General features: G+C 44.0%; 1 protein-coding gene and 1 long non-coding RNA gene across 6 annotated transcripts; both read right to left on the bottom strand.

Moving 5' to 3' along the window:
* Positions 1 to 2,500: 2,500 nt before the first annotated feature.
* On the bottom strand, positions 2,501 to 14,411 carry LOC141213741 (RNA-binding protein 14-like). 5 transcript variants are annotated; one of them, XM_073665347.1, is made up of 4 exons: positions 13,897 to 14,401; positions 6,259 to 7,210; positions 4,980 to 5,043; positions 3,353 to 3,489 (listed from the first exon to the last, which is right to left on the bottom strand). In XM_073665347.1, the coding sequence occupies exons 1-3, from the start codon at positions 14,237 to 14,239 to the stop codon at positions 4,980 to 4,982; spliced, it is 1,359 nt and encodes a 452-aa protein (XP_073521448.1). In that variant the 5' UTR covers positions 14,240 to 14,401; the 3' UTR covers positions 3,353 to 3,489. The 5 variants fall into 5 exon arrangements, with proteins under 5 accessions (XP_073521447.1, XP_073521448.1, XP_073521450.1 ...); XM_073665348.1 differs by having other exon boundaries at positions 3,405 to 3,523; XM_073665346.1 differs by lacking the exon at positions 4,980 to 5,043 and having other exon boundaries at positions 2,501 to 3,489.
* Positions 7,248 to 13,890, bottom strand: LOC141213742 (uncharacterized). Its single transcript, XR_012283089.1, has 2 exons — positions 10,362 to 13,890; positions 7,248 to 10,083 (listed from the first exon to the last, which is right to left on the bottom strand). It is a non-coding gene; the product is annotated as an uncharacterized lncRNA (long non-coding RNA).
* Positions 14,412 to 20,351: the final 5,940 nt, after the last annotated feature.

Here is a 20,351-nt window from a genome sequence, read left to right as displayed (position 1 = left end):
GTCTCATGGTGGAGCAGACCAATATCTAAGCCCAACAATTTTTGGCTACAAACCCAAATTCAATGTTTTCTACTTGGGAGTCCCGTTGACTCAGTAGAAATGTTGAAATATTGGGGACTAGTACTTCACATGGGGATTGTGAAGAAACCAGAAATCCGCCAATACTGGAGTACTGATATTTTATATCAAACTCCAGTGTTCGGAATGGTGATGACCAGCAAAAGATTTGAGGTCATTCACAAATTTTTACATTTCAGGGATAACGCGGACAGCCTTCCCCGCGATGACCCAAATTTTGACAGACTGTTCAAAATTCGTCCGGTCATCGAACACTTGAGCAACAAGTTTGTTGAAGTGTACGTTCCCCAAAGGGAAATTTCTGTGGATGAATCCCTGATCCACTTCAAAGGGAGGCTTCAATTCCGACAATACCTGCCCAGTAAGAGGGCGAGGTACGGAATAAAACTCTACAAGCTGTGCGAGAGTGCCTCAGGGTGCACTCACAGCTTTAGAGTGTACGAGGGAAAGGATTCGAGGATCCAGCCCCCAGAATGTCTACCTGCTCTGAAAGTGAGTGGGAAAAAAGTGTGGGATTTGATTCGGAAAAATGAAAAAAAAAAAAAAAAAAAAAATTCCAGAAATTTTTTTTTTCATTTTTACAGATTAATTTGTGAAGCACCTGGGGGTTCAAAATGCCCACCACCCATCTAGATAAGTTCCCTGGGGGGTCTAGTTTCCAAAATGGGGTCACTTGTGGGGGAGCTCCAATGTTTAGGCACACAGGGGCTCTCCAAAAGCGACATAGGGTTAGTGATCTGCACACGCTGTCAGTAAACCATCCGTTCACTCAAGTGTGTATGGATAGAGTAACCTTAAGACCAGAGCCATCTTCCAAAAGTATCCTCCAAATTCCATAGGACACAAGTAATTACTCTCCCTTCCTTCTATCCTGATCCTAGAGATTCTGAGTAACGAAGGCTTCACACTTTAGATGTAAAGAGGGTATTAGTCCAGTATTTGGAGGTAATGAAGGCCTGGATGAAAAGTGACGCCTTATTCATCTCATTTCAGGAGGCTAGGAAAGGGCTTAAGATTACAAGGGGGACCATAGCTAGATGGGTCAGGGACACCATTGGTTTAGCGTACTCTTCTAACAATCTGCCAGTTCCAGAGAACCTGAAGGCCCACTCCACCAGGGCTGTAGCTGCTTCCTGGGCTGAGAAGGCGGATGTGCCCATCGACATCATATGTAAGGCGGCAACTTGGTCATCCCACTCTACGTTCTACAAGCATTACCGTGTTGACCTTTCCTCTTCTACTGATCTGTCCTTTGGGAGGAAGGTGTTGCAAGCGGTGATCCCTCCCTTCTGGTGTCTGATCTCTCAGGTGGTGCTGTCATGGGAGAAGGGGAAAAAATCCTAGTTACTTACCGGTAACGGGATTTTACAGAGCCCATGACCGCACCCTATTAATTCCCTCCCCTCTATCACTTATGGTGTGCACTTCTAAAGGTGTTTTTATAAAGAAATGTTTTGGTGGTAGTTGTGTACTAACCTATTTTTCGGAGGCGCCCTCATGCTCTGAAACAAAAACGGCTGCGGAAGAGAGGTACCGCCTTTTTATTCAGTAGGTTCCTGTCCTTGGTGGACGGATACCCTCTCTCAGGTGGTGCTGTCATGGGCTCTGTAAAATCCCGTTACCGGTAAGTAACTAGGATCTTTCTTATGTCATATTACGAATATAATTAAGAATAATCTCAATCCAAAAATAGTAAAAAAAAATTCCCAACTCTTTAATGTATGTGAATAACTTACACTTCTGTTAACACATACAATAGAACTCTTTTTATTACAGAATTAAACACCATACATTTCAGCTCATATTACATGATTTTCTTGTCCTTTTCCAATTGAAAACTCTTGTATTCCTTCGATTTAGTTGGTTCATGTGAATTTGTTGTGACTCCATGTATATATAATGCCTGTTTTTTTTTCCCCCAGGATTCACCATCAAAGCTAACAGAAGTTCCTTTTATAAAACTTACCACCACACATACTCTTTTAAAAAATAAAAAAAATAAAAAGTGGGCAGAGGAAAAGCACACAGCTCCTGTCACACAGATATAAGAATTCAAGTTACGCTTTCATGACTGTTTAGTTTTGGTCTCTTAGCTTATTTGGAAAAATGTAACAATTTGTTCATGCCTAATAGGTAGCAGATCATGTGATGCTGTGCTGATGTACAGAGGAAGAAAATGCAGGGTGAAATATGTGCAATATAAAACTCAAAGAGACAGACAAGGCGAGTACACTTTATAGAACTTGGAAAACACCAAAGATAATCAAGTGAAGAGGTTCAGGGACCATAAAATATGTATTTTCTAGACTGCTTCATTAATAGTCTGCATATCGCCAGCTTAAACTTTAGGCAAAGTGGCTGTGATCTGAAGAGGAAAGCTTGGATGTTAATTTACGGTAAATAAATTTGAAATGAAACATGGAAAGTTTAATTGCATTTATTTAGGAAAAATACAACAGAAGAGCTGTATATAATCAATAACTGACCAGCAAGTCTGGCACGGAAAATACAGTTAGCACTAAAATTATATATGGATCGCAACACATTTACATAAAAATAAAAAAAAGTGTGTGGCCAACACAGATAATACAAATTTGGCTCCTATTACAGCTGTTTGGTCTCAAGGTGTCAACTTCTTGTTACATACAAATTGGCTTCGTCTTGCGCAACAAGGTGGCATGTAAAAGAAATCAAACAAGTGGCTCAAACACTATTTTCTTGTGATCAAAACATTTCTGCATAGTTGTATGCAATTTTCACCTGTTTCGTGGCAAACCTTTTCCTCCTTTACACCATGTCAAGCAACAGGCACGTGCTTAAAATTTATAACTGTGTGAAGTAACAAAAAACACCCAAGCCCCCTATATCTCATCTCACATGTAAAAATAAAGTGAGTTAATGTTTCTCCTCATATAAAAGAAAAAAAAACATTGAGAACTGATCAAGAAAGACTTAATGCCATATCTATACCTAGTTTATGTTATGAAACAAGAAGATTTTTGGACTACAGAAGTTATGTACACAAAAAAAAAGTGAAAGGGCCGTAACAAAACATGTCAGTGCCCATCAAAACTAATTAGATCGCTTGAAACCTGACTGGTTGCAAAGGGCAACAGTGACTTTTTTATTAGAATATTCCGTACACTTAAGGGACATTGTCACCCTATAATCTAAAAACACTTGTCCGACACATTGCCCCAGAGATGCTGTTACAGACGTTGCGGATAATTGGGTGCTTGTGCCGCTCTTAGATAATCATTGTAAGTCGCATTGTAAGCCGCAGATTGTGTTTCAGTTGTGTGACGAAAATCCATTTGTGCCTTGGGCGGCGATCGACGGAAGGAATCCTGTGGCTTCTGTGCTAAACGGCGATAATCAGATAGTTCAGAGTAACGGCGGTCAGGGGCGATCCTGCGGTCGAAACACAAAAGGAGTTTTTTTAACACTACAAAGAAAATAAAAAAAATGCACCGTAAACCACACAAGTAGTAACTAGAAAAGTTGTATAATATATATATTTTTTTTATTAAAAAAAATATATATATATATATTTGTAAGCCAAAACCAGGAGTGGGTGAAAAATGCATAAGTGCTGCATGTGTTTATTATATTTTTCCTCCGATTGTGGCTTACAAATACGGATGTAAAATACTGACCAAATACTGAAGGTGTGAATGTGGCCTAAATGTGTTTTCAGCATTGCTCCAGTCGTGAGGCTACTACACGTGGCATTGTGACTAGGACGAAGTACAGCATACAGAGGACTGAAACGATTAGAAGTTCTACAACAGATCTCTGCAGGCATTGCCTTTAATCAAGTGTGTGGTACAGTAAACTGGGGGTCTCCATTGATCTACTTTTTTTGGAGACTGCTGGTGTTTTCATGATTTAGAGGGCAGAGGCTATGTACTTACACTGCTGCTAAATATCATTAAGAGTTCTCCTGTACCAGAGTAGTGTTTTAGGCTCTTGTCGAGCACAGCAGTTGACAAGACAACTGGTGTTAGTCACATTTAAAAAAAAAACAACAAAAACCAACTATCAGCCTCTCAGCTTATTTTCTAATTAAAATGGGTCCAAAATTAGGTGCTGATTAGTGCCTACATATTTTTTGTAAGGTAGCGGAGTTAATTTTTTCTACTACAGAGCTCCAAACTCCCAGCATATACAAAGACAACAATCGTGATATAATTCTGTCTTGACTGCAGCTACCACTAGGAGGAGCTTACTACATACTGTTAATAAATTAATGGAGCCTTCACCAGCTTGATGTCACAGTGACATGTAAAGCCAAGCTCACACATCCTCTGCTGCACATAACCAACTGAAAAGTCCAGTAAACAATTTACTTCAATTCTCCTCATCCATAACTTTAAGCAATCGCTCTAGCCTTGGAAAAGATTTGTTTAGATCTGTATTAAACTCAAAAATAAAAGCATGCAGTAAGCGCTTAAAAGTTTCATACCGGTGGCTGCAGGCAGCCAGAAGCTCTGATTTTTCACGCTGTATTAAATCTTTCATCTCTCCACAAAATGTAAATATATCACCCCACCACCGTCCCATCCACCCCCAATTCAGAACTTTAGAAATAGTACCAGAAAAAAGATTTGTATAAAGTTAAAAGGGTATTCCAACTTCCTAAGACAGGAATATCTAATCATTATGTGCTGTTCACAGGAGGTGGCGACTTTGGAAACAACTTGGCAGGCTGCGCTACGCCATTTGTAAATCTCTCATAAAAGTGAAGAATTATAGAAAGAGCATAGCACAGCCTGCTTGACTGTTTCTGAAATCACCATAGAGGCAGATATTCCCATCTCAGAGATTAATGGATTATTTGTGAATGACCCTTTAATTACTGGATAAATAGTATTAGTAAATTGGATAAGTCAATTATTTACCTATATGTGTGAAGGGGATTTGGAGCACTGTATCAGAAACATCGAGCTCCTTTGTCCTCCAAAGCTATTAAAGAGAAAGTTATATTATGCAGTTAAACAGTACTACTACCAAACAGTAGCAGGGTTTTACAATAGTGATCATCAGATGATATCTACACCTAGTTGTGAACAATTCAATGTTTTCCACTAGACTGCAGTTAAAGCTCAAATAATAAAAATCTGAAACTCTTGCAGCCTTCTAACAAAGCAATACTGATTAGATGCTAACAAAAGGTTGTCAACATACAACTTCCTATCTGTGACTGAACAGACAGATGGTGAAACAACTTTTTAAACTTCTATCTTGGCACTCTTCGGTCATGTCACCATTTTTCACAATGACTTCCTCCCTCATCTAATAATAGACTCTAAAACATACTAAGCAAAAAAATGTCCCAAAATCCAACAATTCACTGAGAGGTGCATGGTACTATTTTGATACTGAAAGCACTAACCTTACAGACCTAAAGGATTTATACTACTTTCTAAAACAATGCACTTAAGGAAATTATCACTTTCCTCACTTTTACAAGATACCCAGTAGGCAGCTGTCCATAGAAAAAGCAATGCAGATGGACATCAGGAGGTGAGGAAGAAAAGTGTGGGAGGTTTAGGGAGGTCTAACTTCTAAAGAGTTAGTAGTAGGGCAACCAGGTTTGAGGGGGGTAGACTATGGGGGTGGAGGGGGGTCTTGCTGTGGACATTGGAGAAATGATGGAGGCAGTGTAGGACAGCGGGGAGGAGGGGTACTGCTCATATTACCAAGGAGAGTTCTAGCCTGACTACATAGCAAATGATGTGTAAAGCCTTTTCCAGTTTAAGGCCACGGCCCCACTATCAGTATTTGGTCAGTATTTTTCTCAGAAGTGGCAGCCAAAAACAGGAGTGGGTGATAAATGCAGAATTGGTGACTTTTTTCTATTATACCTTTTCTCTGATTGTTCCTCACCTGTTTTTTTGTCTCCCACTCGTGAGAAAAAAATACTGATCGAATACTGACCAAATACTGATAATAAGGCCGTGGTCTTAGTGTGAATCCAGTCTACAGCATGTCGCAGCAGGCTCCTAACTTATTACTAGGTTTAGAAGACAGTTACAATTTGGCTTAGGATAGCTTAATAAAAGAAAACAAAAATGCCCATTCCCTGTTAACGGCAAAATGGACACATTACTGATTCACCTCTTTGGGTCTTATGTAATGGTAATCTCAACCCAGCCTAGTTCGCTTGATTTTACTTACCTTTTATAAGCATCTGACGCTTTCTTGAAGCCATCTGAGGTAGCGCTTCGTGGCGGTGAAAGACCGGTGCGCTCATACATGAGCGCATCATTTGTAGCCTGAAGGGATGAATAAGCAGCCTGCGTCCCGAGGCCAGAGATTTGGGAGGGGTCATAGGCGGTACCTTGCTGTTGACGATATGCAGTAGCCGACGCATAGGGAGTAGTGGTGGAAATGGATCCATAAGGGTTGGCTGCAGTCTGGGTTGTGTAGGACGCCGCCATGGCAGGAATCTGTGCAGCGTATCCTGTGGTTAGAGTAGGAACTTGTTGCCGATAAGCTGCAGCTGTCTGGGCATTATATGTAGCGGTGTCTGCACCATAAGTAGCTGTCTGGCTCTCATATCCCATCTGATTCACAGCAGCAGCGGCGGCACGAGCAGCATAGGCAGAAGCCAACGCCGATGTCTGACTACTATAGGCGGACGACAATGATGGAGTAGTCTGGACCCCATAGGCGGATGACAATGAAGAATAGTCTGTCGCTGCAGTACGATACTTCTGTGCAAGTGCACTGGAGGTCATTGCTTCCTCATAGTATGCTCTTGTGGGCGACCTCCGCAGGGGACTCCTGTCTCGCGAATAGTACATTGGGGAAGGTGGACGCACTCGGCTGTCGTAAGCATCATATCGCTCAGAATCTCCACCATAACGCTCATATGGCGATTTCAGGGCATAGGACGCATAAGTCGCTTCGGTTGCTCTCCTGCGGTTATATGCCTCTGCACGGCTCTGCGGTGCATCTCGGTATTCATAAGACCTACGTGAGCGACCGCTATCGTTACCGCCCATAGGCCTATTGGCCTTACTGGACATCTCCACATTAATCCGTCTGCCTCTTATTTCTCTGCCATTCAGTTTGTCGATAGCTTCCCTAGCATCGCTTTCATTTTCCATGTGAACGAACGCATAATCTGATGAAGTAGCATACAAGGAGAGGAAAAAAAAAAATGTTATACATCAGAATTTATTAAATACTTAAACCGTAATATTTTCAAATGTATGTCACAGGCCGTAGATCAAATGCCATTCAGAGAATGAAATAAAATGCACAATACTAAAGAAATGACCTATAGTGAACAATCTGCAAGTCCCAAATTAACTAAGGAGTCGGACTGTATAATATCCTCCTACTCAATGTTAAGTGTAATTGTATAATGATAAACAGCATTAGATCTAGTTGCTCTGATCATATCTGCATAGCCAGATCTGTCACACCAGACGTTGGTGACAACTCAGGATCCACTGACAAAATAGGGGCCATTGGGTTTTACTGCATTATAAGACGCGTTGGTGGGAATATCAGCGCAGTATACAAAACTATTCTTTCCATCAGAATGCAGGCATCCAACAGAGCCAGTAATGCAGGTTTGTAGAGACAAAGGCCGGGCGTACACTACCCAATAGCCAGTTTGGACATTAAGATTGCAATAAATATGTTCCCAGATCAGCAATAGCACGTTCAGTGCGCGTAGGCTGTCAATGTTCGCAGTAGCACGTGTCCTGTTTAAGTAAGGGTCCTGTTTACGTAGGGCCATGTACTGTTGAGAAAGATTACTTCACCAGACAAATGAACATTCTGCTCGCTTGTTGGGGGATCGATCGGCAGCTGTTTACACTGCATAATCGGGGAAGCACTTGTTAAAGGTGTCAAAGGCTTCATATGACAGATTTGCCATGATTTAATGAGATCTTTATGATGAAAATACGTTTCTTTGTAAATACTTTGCACTGGTATTACTGCCTGTGAGCGGCTATCACTGACCGCTCACAGGCACCACGTGACCCCCCTGGCTGCAGCCGGCCCTGACATCCGCTGATGTCAAGTCAAGTTCGGCTGCAGCCGGGTGTGACTCAGCACTCCGTTCCATGGTGGATGCCAGGCTGTGGGTGGGGTTACCCCAAGTGTCATACCCAGCATCCACTGCGTGCGCTCTCTCTCCCCATTCATTGGGAAAGCGCGCGGTGGATGCAGGGTGTGACACGAGGGCAGCCACCGCCTCACTAATGTCACGCCTCACTTGCTAGGACATCAGAGGGGGGGTGTCACCTGATGCCTGTGAGTGGCCAGCTATAGCGCCGCTCACAGGCAGTAACAGCAGCGCAAGGTATTTACAAAGACACTTATTTTCATGCAAAAAATACATTGGCCTATTTTCAATAGTACTGGACAACCCCTTTAAGGAGTCTTTGCTATGTGCACAAACGCAAAATGTTTTACTAATCGTCAAAAAACTAATTAAAAACTAACGTGGACAGAGATTTACCATTTAATGCCGCAGACAGATGTTGGCTATAAGCCAATAAGAAAATATAGAAAATGATACAAACTGCGTTTGTGTTGGCTTATATGGCGATTTCAGGACATAGCTTTCATACTCCTGTGACTATAGGCCACAGAACGGCTGTGATGCATCCTGGCATCTGAGAACTATGTGAGCGACTGTTATGAGAGCTGCGGTCACTGCTGATGCTTTATTGGCCAATTTCACATTAATCCGTTTGCCTCATATCTCTTCCTGTTTGTTGATCGCCTCCTTAGTCACTTTCATTTTGGATGTGAACGAGCTGAATGAGAAAAAAAAAGAAAACTAATATTGAAGCTGACATGTTGACTAACTTGTTACCCAGGGATTGTTCCACCTTCACCACAAAGGAGAAGAGGTCATAAATAAAATATACAGGGTGGTCCAAAAGTAGGTGGATAGAAAGTGTAATAAGGTTATGAAGGGGGAGATTTATCAAACATGGTGTAAAATGAAACTGGCTCAGTTGCCCTTAGCAACCAGATTCCACTTTCATTCCTCACAGATTCTTTGGAAAATGAAAGGTGGAATCTGATTGGTTGCTAAGGGCAACTGAGCCAGTTTCACAGATCTCCCAAATTCAATGCCACTGGCTCAATCCTTAATGCTCCAAAAACTGGTCGACCCAAAACAGTCTGTACAGAAGATAATAAACAACTTGTTGCTGAAACATTTGTTCAGAGTCCAAAAAAGTCCATCAGAAGAGCCTCTTTGGAATTGGGAATGTCACGAGCTTCTATCATGCGAATCCTGAAATCTATTGGGTGGTAAGCTTATTGTCCACGTCTAATTCATGGTTTATTGGAGGATGATCCAGACAGGCGGCTGAAATTTAATGTTTGATAAATCTCCCCCTTCATAACCTTATTACACTTTCTTTCCACCTACTTTTGGACCACCCTGTATAATTTATTTATTTTTTACAGCAAACCTGTCAGCAACAATTTACATAGACAATCGATACCTTTATGACCCCAAAGTGTTCTTCCAGCAGTGAGAGACAACTTTTTGAAGGTATATGTAAAGGAGGCAGCAAGTGCACTGGGGCGTGTCCATGTATTTCCAGCATATGGCTGTGTGCACACAATGCGGATTTAATGAGTTTTTGCGGCGGATTTACGCCAAGAAAATGCATTAAAATCGTTTGTAATAAGTCTGCCATGTACTGCAATGCAAATCCGCATGTGCTGTCCATATCATGCGGAAATTTCGAATTGCGGTAAAAACAGCAGCAAGACCAATTCTAGCACGATTCCGCTGCGAAATCGCCGCCATTGACTTGCATTGGATCGCATAACATCCGCATGACGACATGTAGTCATGTGGATCGTATGCGAGGATGGCACCCGGGTCTGGAGAAGAGGAGACTCTCATCCGACCCAGGTACCATTGTACCTACAAGTTCATAATTCTTTTTTTAAGTTAAAAATAAAAAATAATCATACTCACCTCTCCGGCGCCCCCGGCGACGATGCACTCTCCTCGGCTCCCTATGGTGATCTGCAAGGACCTTCGGTGTCGTCATTTAGTCAGCTGATGGTCACGCGACCGCTGACGGTCAGGTGATGGTCGTGTGACCATCAGCTGACTAAATGACGACACCGAAGGTCCTTGCAGATCGTCAGCTGATGATCACACGACCATCACCTGACCGCTGACGTCAGCGGTCGCGTGACCATCAGCTGACTAAATGACGACACCGAAGGTCCTTGCAGATCACCACAGGGAGCCGAGGAGAGTGCATCGTCGCCGGGAGGACATCGGGAGCCGGCGGAAGGAGAGTATGAATATTTTTTACTCCATAATTCCTTTTTTTAAACTATTTTATGGTCACAATATAAATCCATGCCAGTTGCATGGATTTATATTGTGTGACCAAGTAGTCAAGCCCTTTTCCAAGTGATGCTCAAAATCACTTGGAAAAGTGCTTGAAAATACGCATGCAAAAAAGCTAAAACGCTTCTCCCTGGCAGAAAAAAAACACAATTCCGCATGCGTTGTTTCTGCCAGGGAAAGGATAAAACGTATGCGGATTTTGGCATGAATTTCCGCATTGTGTGCATATAACTTGTCAGTTTTCAGCGCCTGGTGCCATCGTCCTCTGGTTCATTGAGAGGTCACTGGTGTGGCAGGCACATGTGCAGCAGATGCGCAATACCTGTGCCCCCAGATGGAAAAGTACTTCACTGGCACAGTAAGAAGACCAAACTAAGCATTTCCTGCATACCGACATGATGTAATAGATCCAACAACCTGTCAACCAGAGGATGGCAGCACTAAACAGGGAATACATAGACCAACTGAGACGTAGAAGTGCATCATCACACCTCAGTGCACTTCCAGCCTCATTTAATAATGCCTACTAATTGTGATTTCTCATAATTGTTATTTTGTTTTAAAGTGCTACACTGTTGAATAAACAGTTTTAGAGCTGTTAGTAAAAGTTGCAGACAGGTTTGCCTTGATAAGGGTTTTCTATTCTCGGACATTTACGATGTATCCACAGGATATGGGAACTTTAGCGATCTCGCATCACTATGCAATTTTCAGAATCCCCACAGAAGTGAAGAGAGCGCTGTGCATGTGCGGTCAGCTATCCATTCCCAATGGCTTGAGATAAGGTAACTACAGATCGCACCTCTGAGGCATCTATAGCATATCCTGTAGACATGCTGTGAATATCTAAGATGAAAAATTACTTCAAGTGGTTCTCCACTACTTTTAAATTGATGGCCTGTCCTTAGGAGAGGCCATCAATGTCTGATTGTCCGAGGTCCGCTAATCAGCTATTATCGGTACCGGCCAGAAGTAATTAATTGCCGACATTGGCCGTGTACTTGTAGCAGCTGCCGTGTGACACTGCACATCCGCCTCCTATTCAAATCAATGGAATGCGGATGTGCAATATCCCGAGGCAGCTAATACAACTAAAAGGCCAACCTCGGCAAGTAAGTACTTCTAGCTGCCGCAGGCACCAATAGTTGTCGGACCCCAGCCAATTAGACATTGATGGCCTCTTCTAAGGCTAGGCCATCAACGTAAAAGTAGTGGACAACCTCTTTAAAAGTGCCACTTTGCAACATTTCCCCCCTCGCGTGACATTTGGTGTAAGGCTGCGTGCCCACGTTGCGGATTACAAGCGTATATGCTGCGGAATTTCCGCAGCGTAAACGCTTGTAAAACGCATGTATATCCGCACCCCATGGTCCCCAATGGCATTCCACAATGTCAATGCCCATGCTGCGGATTTTTCCGCAGCGTATATGCTGCGGTCAAAAATCCGCAGCATGTTCATTAATTTTGCGTTTTCGCATGCGGAATCAATGTGCGGATGGTACCCAAGTCTGGAGGAGAGGAGACTCTCCTCCAGACCTGGGTACCAAAGAACCTGTAAAAAAAGAATAAAATAAAGTTTATACTTATCTTCTGATGTTTTCCCTCCGTCGCGCTGTTGTGTGAAGGACCTGCCACGTCATTGAGTCATGTGACCCATCACATGACTCAATGACGTCACCGAAGGTCCTGCACACAACAGCGTGAGCCGCTCAAGACTCCGGACGGGGCAGAGAATGCATCGGAAGGGGAGTATAAACTTTATTTTTTTATTTTTTACCATTCTGATTCTTTTTTTTTTTAACTATTACTTGGTCACACTATATAAATCCGTGCCGTTGCATGGATTTATATAGTGTGAACAAGTTGTCAAGCACTTTTCTAAGTGATGCTTAAATCACTTGGAGAAGTGCTTGATAACCCGCATGCGGAAATGCATGCAAAGATGCTGCAAAGACGCCTCACAAACGCTTCTACCTGGCGGGAAAACCGCATGTAAAATCCGCACGCGATTTTCCCGCCAGGGAGAAGCGTAAAAAATATGCTTCATTTCCGCAACGTGGGCACATAGCCTTAAGAGATGCAGCTGATGACGCCGACCAGATGTTCTGCTCCAAAATACCCTAAAACCGCTTTAAAATCCTTGGAAAACTCTTCCAATTTATTTCTATGGAAAATCCACTTTACTGTTCATACGACGAGGTTTTTTTTTTTTTGTTTTTTTTTTATAGCCTTTTTTCCCCCCTTAGGAGATCCTGAAAAAAAAGCCTGGCGGGTACTTCTCCAAAATGGATCCCAAATTAAAGCTGCACCAAACTGTCCAATCAAAAGACTGCAAAAAAAAAAGTTGAATAAAAAAATAAACCTCTTCAGGAAAAGAAAAATTCCTTTAAAAAAAAAAAAATCCACTTCCTGAAGTTATTTCCCCTTGGGGTGGGGGACACCTTCATTTTTGAACATTTCGGATAACCGTGTGAACATTGCCTTATCGCTGAAGCCAGTCTTCGGATGACACTAAGGCTCTGTGCACACGGCGCGTTTTGATGCGCTTTTTCCCCTATGTGGAATTGGCCACAAAAATGCATTGGAAACCTTATACCATCAATGTCTATGAGAATTTGAAGTGCTGTGCACATGATCAGGAATTTTGCTGTCAGGATTGGCAGTGCGTTTTAGTCGACAGCATGTCAACTCTTCGTGAGTTTTATCTATTGAATGCATTTACAAAAGACAAGCAAAAACGCATAAAAAATGAACGGAATTTCAGCACAATTTTTGCTACCAAGAGGTGCAGAAACGCTGCAAAAAAATTCTGCACAAAATAATCATTGTGCGCACATACCCTAAACCTACACCATCGGACTACTGCTCGCCCTGCATCAGTTAGGAACAGTTTTTAGGCGAAACCTCTTGATCCATCGCACCTCACAGGGAGAAGTAGTAACGCAGAAACTGCGATGATAGATGTGAATGGGGAAATGAACGGCGCAGCTTCCCACATCGCAATAACGAAAAGCAGAGGCAACACCTCACGATAGCGCGCAAACTGGATTAACGACGATAAGGACGCATTACATAACGTCGAAATATGTCCTGACATACAGAATGACGTTACACGCATCTCCGAAAACTGCATTAATGGCGAGAATTTGATACGGACGCGTTACACAACGTCGACGCATCCCTAAGCGTGTCTCGAGGACTAAACGACAGACTGATGTCAATCGAGCAATAAGGGAAACAACAGGGCTTGTTCTTCAGCCATCTTCTTCGGGGCACAGGCCACGCAAGAAGGGGTTAAATAGATGCAGCACTACAGAAACGCGGGGAGAAGGCGACTACAAACGCGACAGGATTCAGTCAGACAAGCGCGCACTAGCGGCCGCCATCTTAGGTCACCCAGCGCTCGGCGGCCATTTTAGTTTCCTCACACACGTCTTCCTTCCTCCGGTCGTTATTACCTTTCACCACATCGCACTCCATCACGTTCCCATACTTTTCGAACAAGTTGCGGAGCTCGGAGGCGTCGCAGTCGGTGCCGACATTGCCTATGAATATCTTCCAGGTGTTCTGGGGTCGGGGCTTCGATAGCTCCACCACCAATTTCTTGCCGTGGAGCTCGTGGCCGTTCAGCTCTTCGATCGCCTTCGTGGCGTGGTCCGACACCCTCATGTGAACGAAAGCGTATTGATTCATTACGGCGCAGCTCACCACTGTGCCGTACTTCTCGAAGAGCTCAGTCAGCTCCTGCTGCGTGGTCCGGTATTCCACGTTACCGACGAAAATCTTAATGGCGTCCCTCATTTTTGTAGGTGACGCGAGGCAGAGAGAGCAGGTACTCGGCGATCGCTGCTACCACCCGATGTGGACGCTGCAGGACGACGTCCGTACAAGCTGGGAGGAGGAAGAGTCCTGGCTGTGTGTTATCGCGATATGCGCTCCACGCTTCCGGTCCCGTGACGACACCATTACCTCACACGTGGGGTGGGGAAAAAAAAACAAAACACGACCGTGATCAAATTTTTCTTGTCAGGTATCGTCCCTCGTGCAAGCCTGTACCTGACAGATGGCGGATATCACCTCATGTCATTGGATCCTATTATTGCGTACATATACGGCTGTACTATAGAGAAATACGCAGGCTGTTTCCATCAGCTGACTGCAGGTTCTTCTATCCCAATTCATCCCATTAGGTGAACTTTTAATTGTATGGGAAATTTAGCTTTACCAACATATATATATATTCTCTAATCACGTTCTCCCAATTTTCAGTTAATCTACTTAGTAATGTGCGCAAGTGCTCGTCACTGGAGTTTGCCTAGGGTGTTCGGGTATGCAGAGTATAGCAGGTGCTAAATTTTCGAGTTCTTGCGGCCGCATGTTTTGCAGCTGTTAGCCACAAAGCATGCAGGGATTGCCTGAAAAACACAGGCAATCCCCACGTTTTGTGGCTAACAGCCGAAAAACAAGCGGCCACCTGGACTCGAGCACCAGCGATACTCGGTTCATACCCGAGCACCATAGGCAAACTCGAGTAACGAGCACTTGCGCTCATCACTAAATCTATTCCATGATTTTCATGGGTCCAATAATCCATTATGGGGATTACCTTCCCGATCACCCCCCTAAACAGGTTTCGGGGGCAAAAAGTGCATTGGGGACACACTGAGGAACAACCAGAAAGTTATCGGGACGTCACCAGCTATTGTGTATTCGGATGTTTGTTTTGTACCTAGTTTTTACTGAAAGTATTTATACGTTTGATTCCAGCTGTTTGATCATCATTTAACTTACCATTGATTTTTCCCACTGGAGGTTTGTATGATGTATGTGGAAACATTTTTTTCTTTTACAGTCATAGCTTAGGTTCTAGATATCCCCAATATCGTTGGTCCACTCATTTGTCTGTCGCAGTGACGTCACTCATAATAATAGGATTCAAGATTTATTTATTTTACTCACTTATTTAATGTCATTAATTGCACAGCGTTTTATTATTATTTATTTATTTGGCGCCATCGATTCCATGGTGCTGTACATGAGAAGGGGTTACAATACAAAATAAAGATATCACTTACAGTAACAAATAAACATTGTAGACTGGTACAGAGGGAAGAGGACCCTGCCCTTAAGGGCTTACATTCTACAGGATGATGGGGAAGGAGACAGTAGGTGGGGGGTTGCAGCAGCTCCGGTGTTGGTGAGGCAGCAGCACCAGTGGTGTTGAGGAGGCAGCGGGGTCATGGCAGGCTGTAGGTTTTCTTAAAGAGATGGGTTTTCATGTTCTGTCTGAAGGATCCGAGTGTGGTGGATAGTCGGAAGTGTTGGGGCACAGAATTCCAGAGGATGGGGGATATTCGGGAGAAGTCTTGGAGGCGATTGGGTGAGGAACGAATAAGTGTGTAGGAGAGAAGGAGGACCGGAGATTACGTGAGGGAATATATCGGGAGATTAGTTCAGAGATGTACAGAGGAGAAAGGTTATGGATTGCTTTGTAGGTCAGTTTTACAGACATTATCACTGCTGTCCCCATTGGGGCTCACAATCTAGTTTCCCTATCAGTATGTCTTTGTAGTTTAAGGCTATGTGATCACGTTAAGTATTTGATTGCAGAAATTTCTGCACGGTTTTTGCACCTTTGAAGCAAAAACGCTTGTGAAAAAACGTGCGTGTTTGCCGTGATTTGATGCATTTTTCTGATGCGTTTTTGTACAGCAATGAATCCCTTTGAGCTAAATAAAGATATTTGAAAAAAGAAACGTGGGACATCGCTTTAACCCTTGGATTACCATCGAACATGGGGTGAGTATATTGGTTAATTTAAATGATTAACGAATGTGTATGTTGTATTTCAAATAAAGTGTTCTATTCTCTGTGTTTATTTAACTCTTTACTTACAGGTTTAGTACTGAGGGTGCCTGGTTGACACCTCATCACTGAGCAAAGGGCTTGGTGTCAGCGACACCTAATCCCATTAGCCCTAATTCTCATTCATGTCTTTTCTGGGGCAGCTAAGATCTGCTATTTTTAGCCTAGGAAGGGGCCATTAGGCCAACATGTTCCCTGGCAATTAATAATAGCTCACAGCTGTTTGGTTAGCCGCTACATCCCCACGATCAGCCACCAGCAGCTGTTTGGACACAGCGTATTTTCACTGCATCAAAAATGCTGCGTTCTAATGCCACACTTGTTTTGTCAGTACATGCGGATCCACTGCATGTAAAGACATTTCAATTGCGTCTCTGCTACAGAGATTAACATGCTGTGAGTCAGTTTACGCACAGTGGGCATGGGATTTCTTATAAATTAAATGAAATATAATTAAGAATTAAATAAAAAAAAATGGCGTGGGCTCCCACATCATTTTCAAAACCAGCAGATGGAAAGCCGACCGCTGCGTGCTGATATTAGTAGCCAGGGAAGGAGCCATTAACCAAAAATGTTCCCTGGTTATTACTAGCTCACAACTGTTTACTTAGCATTTACAGGCTAGATTACAGGGGGAGCCCAGAAAAAAACTGACATAGGGTCCCCCTATAAAATGTCACCAGCAAAGGCTAGACAGCTGTGAGCTGATATCAATAGCCAGGGAAGGGGCCATGGATCCTGGCCCCCTCCGAGGCTAATAATATCAGCCCTCAGCCGCCCCAGAAATGGCGTATTCATAAGATGTGCCAATTGTGGCACTTGGCCTCGCTCTTCCCACTTGCCCTGGTGCAGTGGCAAGTGGGGTAATAGGGTTGGGGTTCAGGTCAGCATTGTATTGGCAGCTGACATGAAGCCCACGTTAGTAATGGAGGGGGTATTACTAACCCCGTAGTAAAGGTTTTGAAATAAACACACGGCCTGAAAAAAAATCCTTTATTGAAATAAAAGTCCACACGGTTTTAATAATTTATTTAGAAATAAAAAACACTGTATACTCATCTAACACTAGTGTTGAGAGAGTACTAAAATGCTCGAAGCTCGGGCCGAGCTCACCGTGATACTCGGGTGCTCGACCCGAGCAACGAGCCCAATGTTAGTCTATGAGAGACCCGAGCATTTTTGCGGCGGCACACCCGGCAGTCTGTAGAAAGCCTAAAAAGTGCCCAAAACGATAGTGACAGTGCTCAAAAGACATGGGGGCAGCATGGGGATCGCCCCTGGAAGCATTTCTGACCCCCAGGTCACTGCTGTCAGCAACGTGGTCAGAGGTATTAAGCCACTTTTACGGGCTCACAATGAAACGTTCAAAAACTAAACTGAAACGGTTTTCCTGTGAAATATGTTAATGAATTTCCTTTCCAGGGTAAAGACTTGTGTATAAGGTAAAATAAATAATCAAAAACAAAAATACTCCTCCACACCTTGGGCTATGTTCACAAGTAGGATTTTTCATGCGTTTTTGCACTTTTGTATTGCTTTCAACCGTGACAAATCCATTCACCGGGAAATGTCATTTTAACATTTTACAACCTTATCTGGCCATGTGCTGTGTGACACATGCATACAGTGCTGAAAAGACATGGGAACAGCATGGGGAAGACCCCTGGAAGCATCTCTGACTCCCAGGTCACTGCCTAAAAGTGTGCCCATCAGAAGTGATCCTTGACGCATCAGAAGATGCAGACTTGCAACTATCCCCGTGCAAGTCCTTGTCCCAGGGCAGTGTTCAATTGTACCTCCCCCATTCCTTGCAATGCAAGCGCAAATATGCAGCCAACCACCCACCCACCCGCAGGCTGCAATACCATACTGCTAGCTTTCACTTGAAATGGGGCCTTTTAGTTTGGAGGCCGAAGCTGGCCACTACCTCATGGCTGCTTCGGCAGCGAGGTATCCATACTCAGTCCCAAGCTGCCCGGCGGTCGGGTGTCCACACTCGATCCCCAACCGCCAGGGGGCGGCGGGGTGTCCACACACGGTCCCCAGCCGCCCCTATTTCTCCTGTCACCTTCCCACACACTTTTCTTAGCCGGGCCTGCTTTAGGGCAGCATTGGACGAGCCCACCAGAGAACCAGACTCCTCCGGTGGGCCCTGGCTTCTCCATCAGGGGAGTTGAGAGTGCCAAGGTGAGGAGCATGATGATGATGATAGAAGTTAGCATCTGCTTTGTTTTCTTGGAATGCAAGCGCATGTATGTAGTAGCGGCTAGGCCTGAGGTAGTCAGCGTTTTGGCGCATATCCTACCTCCTCCGAGGATTGCTGGATGTTTTCCTGCAACTATCCCAGTTCTATAACTCCAGTTAAAACAAAGCTTCAGGTGATGAATGATTTATGAGGTGGTGGCAAAGGAGAAAGAGCAGGAGGAACAGGGACCATTCACATCAATATCAGGCCAGTCAACCACACATTTCTTGTAGGATATGTTTCTGTACCAAAAGGAGCGGTTCGGCTACACAGTTATAGGGCATACAGTGAGTGCAATGCCTACCAAAAATTTAGAGGCACTCCAATGCCCCTTGGAAGTGACATGGAGGTCAGAGGGCCTTAACTAAACCATTTTTTCCATTTATAACAACTGGGTCTCCTGTGCACTGTTGGCCTAAGCAGTGAATGGAAGGCTTTCCAAAAATTATGAGGAACTGCAATGCCCCTTGAAACAGACATGGATTACAGCGTACTAAAAACCTTCTACCCATTATTGGGGAGTGGGTCTCCCTTAGTGTTCGCCTATGCATTGAAAAGCAAAAGCTGACTAAAATTAGGAGGAAATGCAATGCCCGTTGGAAGAGTCGTGGAGGTCGCAGTAGCTTAAGACGGTTTTAATGCCCCTTGGAAAAGTGGTGGAGGTCACAGTAGCTTGACAAGACGGTTTTAATGCCCCTTGGAAGAGACGTGGAGGTCCCAGTAGCTTAACAAGATGCTTTTAATGCCCCTCGGAAGAGACGTGGAGGTCGCAGTAGCTTAACAAGACGGTTTTAATGCCCCTTGGAAAAGTGGTGGAGGTCGCAGTAGCTTAACAAGACGATTTTAATGCCCCTTACAAGAGCCATACAGTACAGCATCTTAAAAATATTATTCCCATTATTGGGGAGTGGGTCTCCTACAGTCTTTGCTTATGCCTTCCAAGCAAAAGCTGACAAAAATAAGGACGGAGGAACTTTCAATAATGGCAACACAGACCACGGTCACCCTGGTGGTATAGTGGTGGTGGAGGCTGAGGATAAGTAGAAGAACATAAAACAGCCGAAATGAGGAAGCGTATACCCATGTGTGGGTGTGAAGCGGTGCATGTGAATACACCTCCCAAAATAACACAGTGGATTTGACTTTATGTTACTCTGCTGTCATTTGGTGGTGATGAGACGTCTGGCCCAATCCAGCCCTTGTTCATTTTGATAAGGGTCAGCTTGTCAGCATTGTCAGTTGACAGGTGAGTGCGCTTATCAGTTATAATTCCCCCAGCGGCACTAAAAACACGCTCCGATAACACGCTAGAGGCAGGGCAGGCCAGGACCTCCAAGGCGTACAGAGCGAGTTCATTCCAAGTGTCCAGCTTGGATACCCAATAATTAAAAGGCACAGAGGAATCACGGAGGACGCTGGTACAGTCGGCAAGGTACTCCCTCACCATCTTTTGAAACTTTCCACTCCTTGTGAGAGTACCCCACGCCTCAGGGTCTGTCCGAAGGGAGGGTCTGAGAAAACTTTCCCAGAACGTTGACAGTGTTCCCCTGCCTATGCTGGATTGGAGTTGCGTCTCTCTCGCATGTACGCCTTGGTTGGGCAATGAACTGTGACCTCTGCCGCTAGCGTGTTCAGATGGGATTTTTTTTAACAGTTCTGCAGCAAGGGCCTTCTGGTACTGCCCCATTTTTGTAGACCTCTCCACCTCAGGAATAAGAGAGTGAAAGTTCTCCTTGTAGCGGGGGTCTAAAAGTGTCACCAACAGTAATGACTGTCACCCAACATTTTGATAATGCGAGGGGC

Source organism: Phyllobates terribilis, unplaced genomic scaffold (assembly GCF_046119375.1).
Source record: "Phyllobates terribilis strain yellow unplaced genomic scaffold, ASM4611937v1 Scaffold_211__1_contigs__length_3443825, whole genome shotgun sequence".
Taxonomy (NCBI): domain Eukaryota; kingdom Metazoa; phylum Chordata; class Amphibia; order Anura; family Dendrobatidae; genus Phyllobates; species Phyllobates terribilis.
Note: the sequence above shows the minus strand (reverse complement) of the source record. Positions and strands in the feature narration are given on the sequence as shown.

What these genes read in the sequence shown, in the direction of transcription:
- LOC141213741 (XM_073665346.1), bottom strand. Translation starts at nt 14,239, where the DNA reads ATGAGGGACGCCATTAAGATTTTCGTCGGTAACGTGGAATACCGGACC. An exon ending in GGAGTGCGATGTGGTGAAAG is followed by an intron (nt 7,211 to 13,896) that starts GTAATAACGACC and finishes CTACTTCATCAG; the next exon opens with ATTATGCGTTCGTTCACATG. An exon ending in GCGTCAGATGCTTATAAAAG is followed by an intron (nt 3,490 to 6,258) that starts GTAAGTAAAATC and finishes TTTCGACCGCAG; the next exon opens with GATCGCCCCTGACCGCCGTT.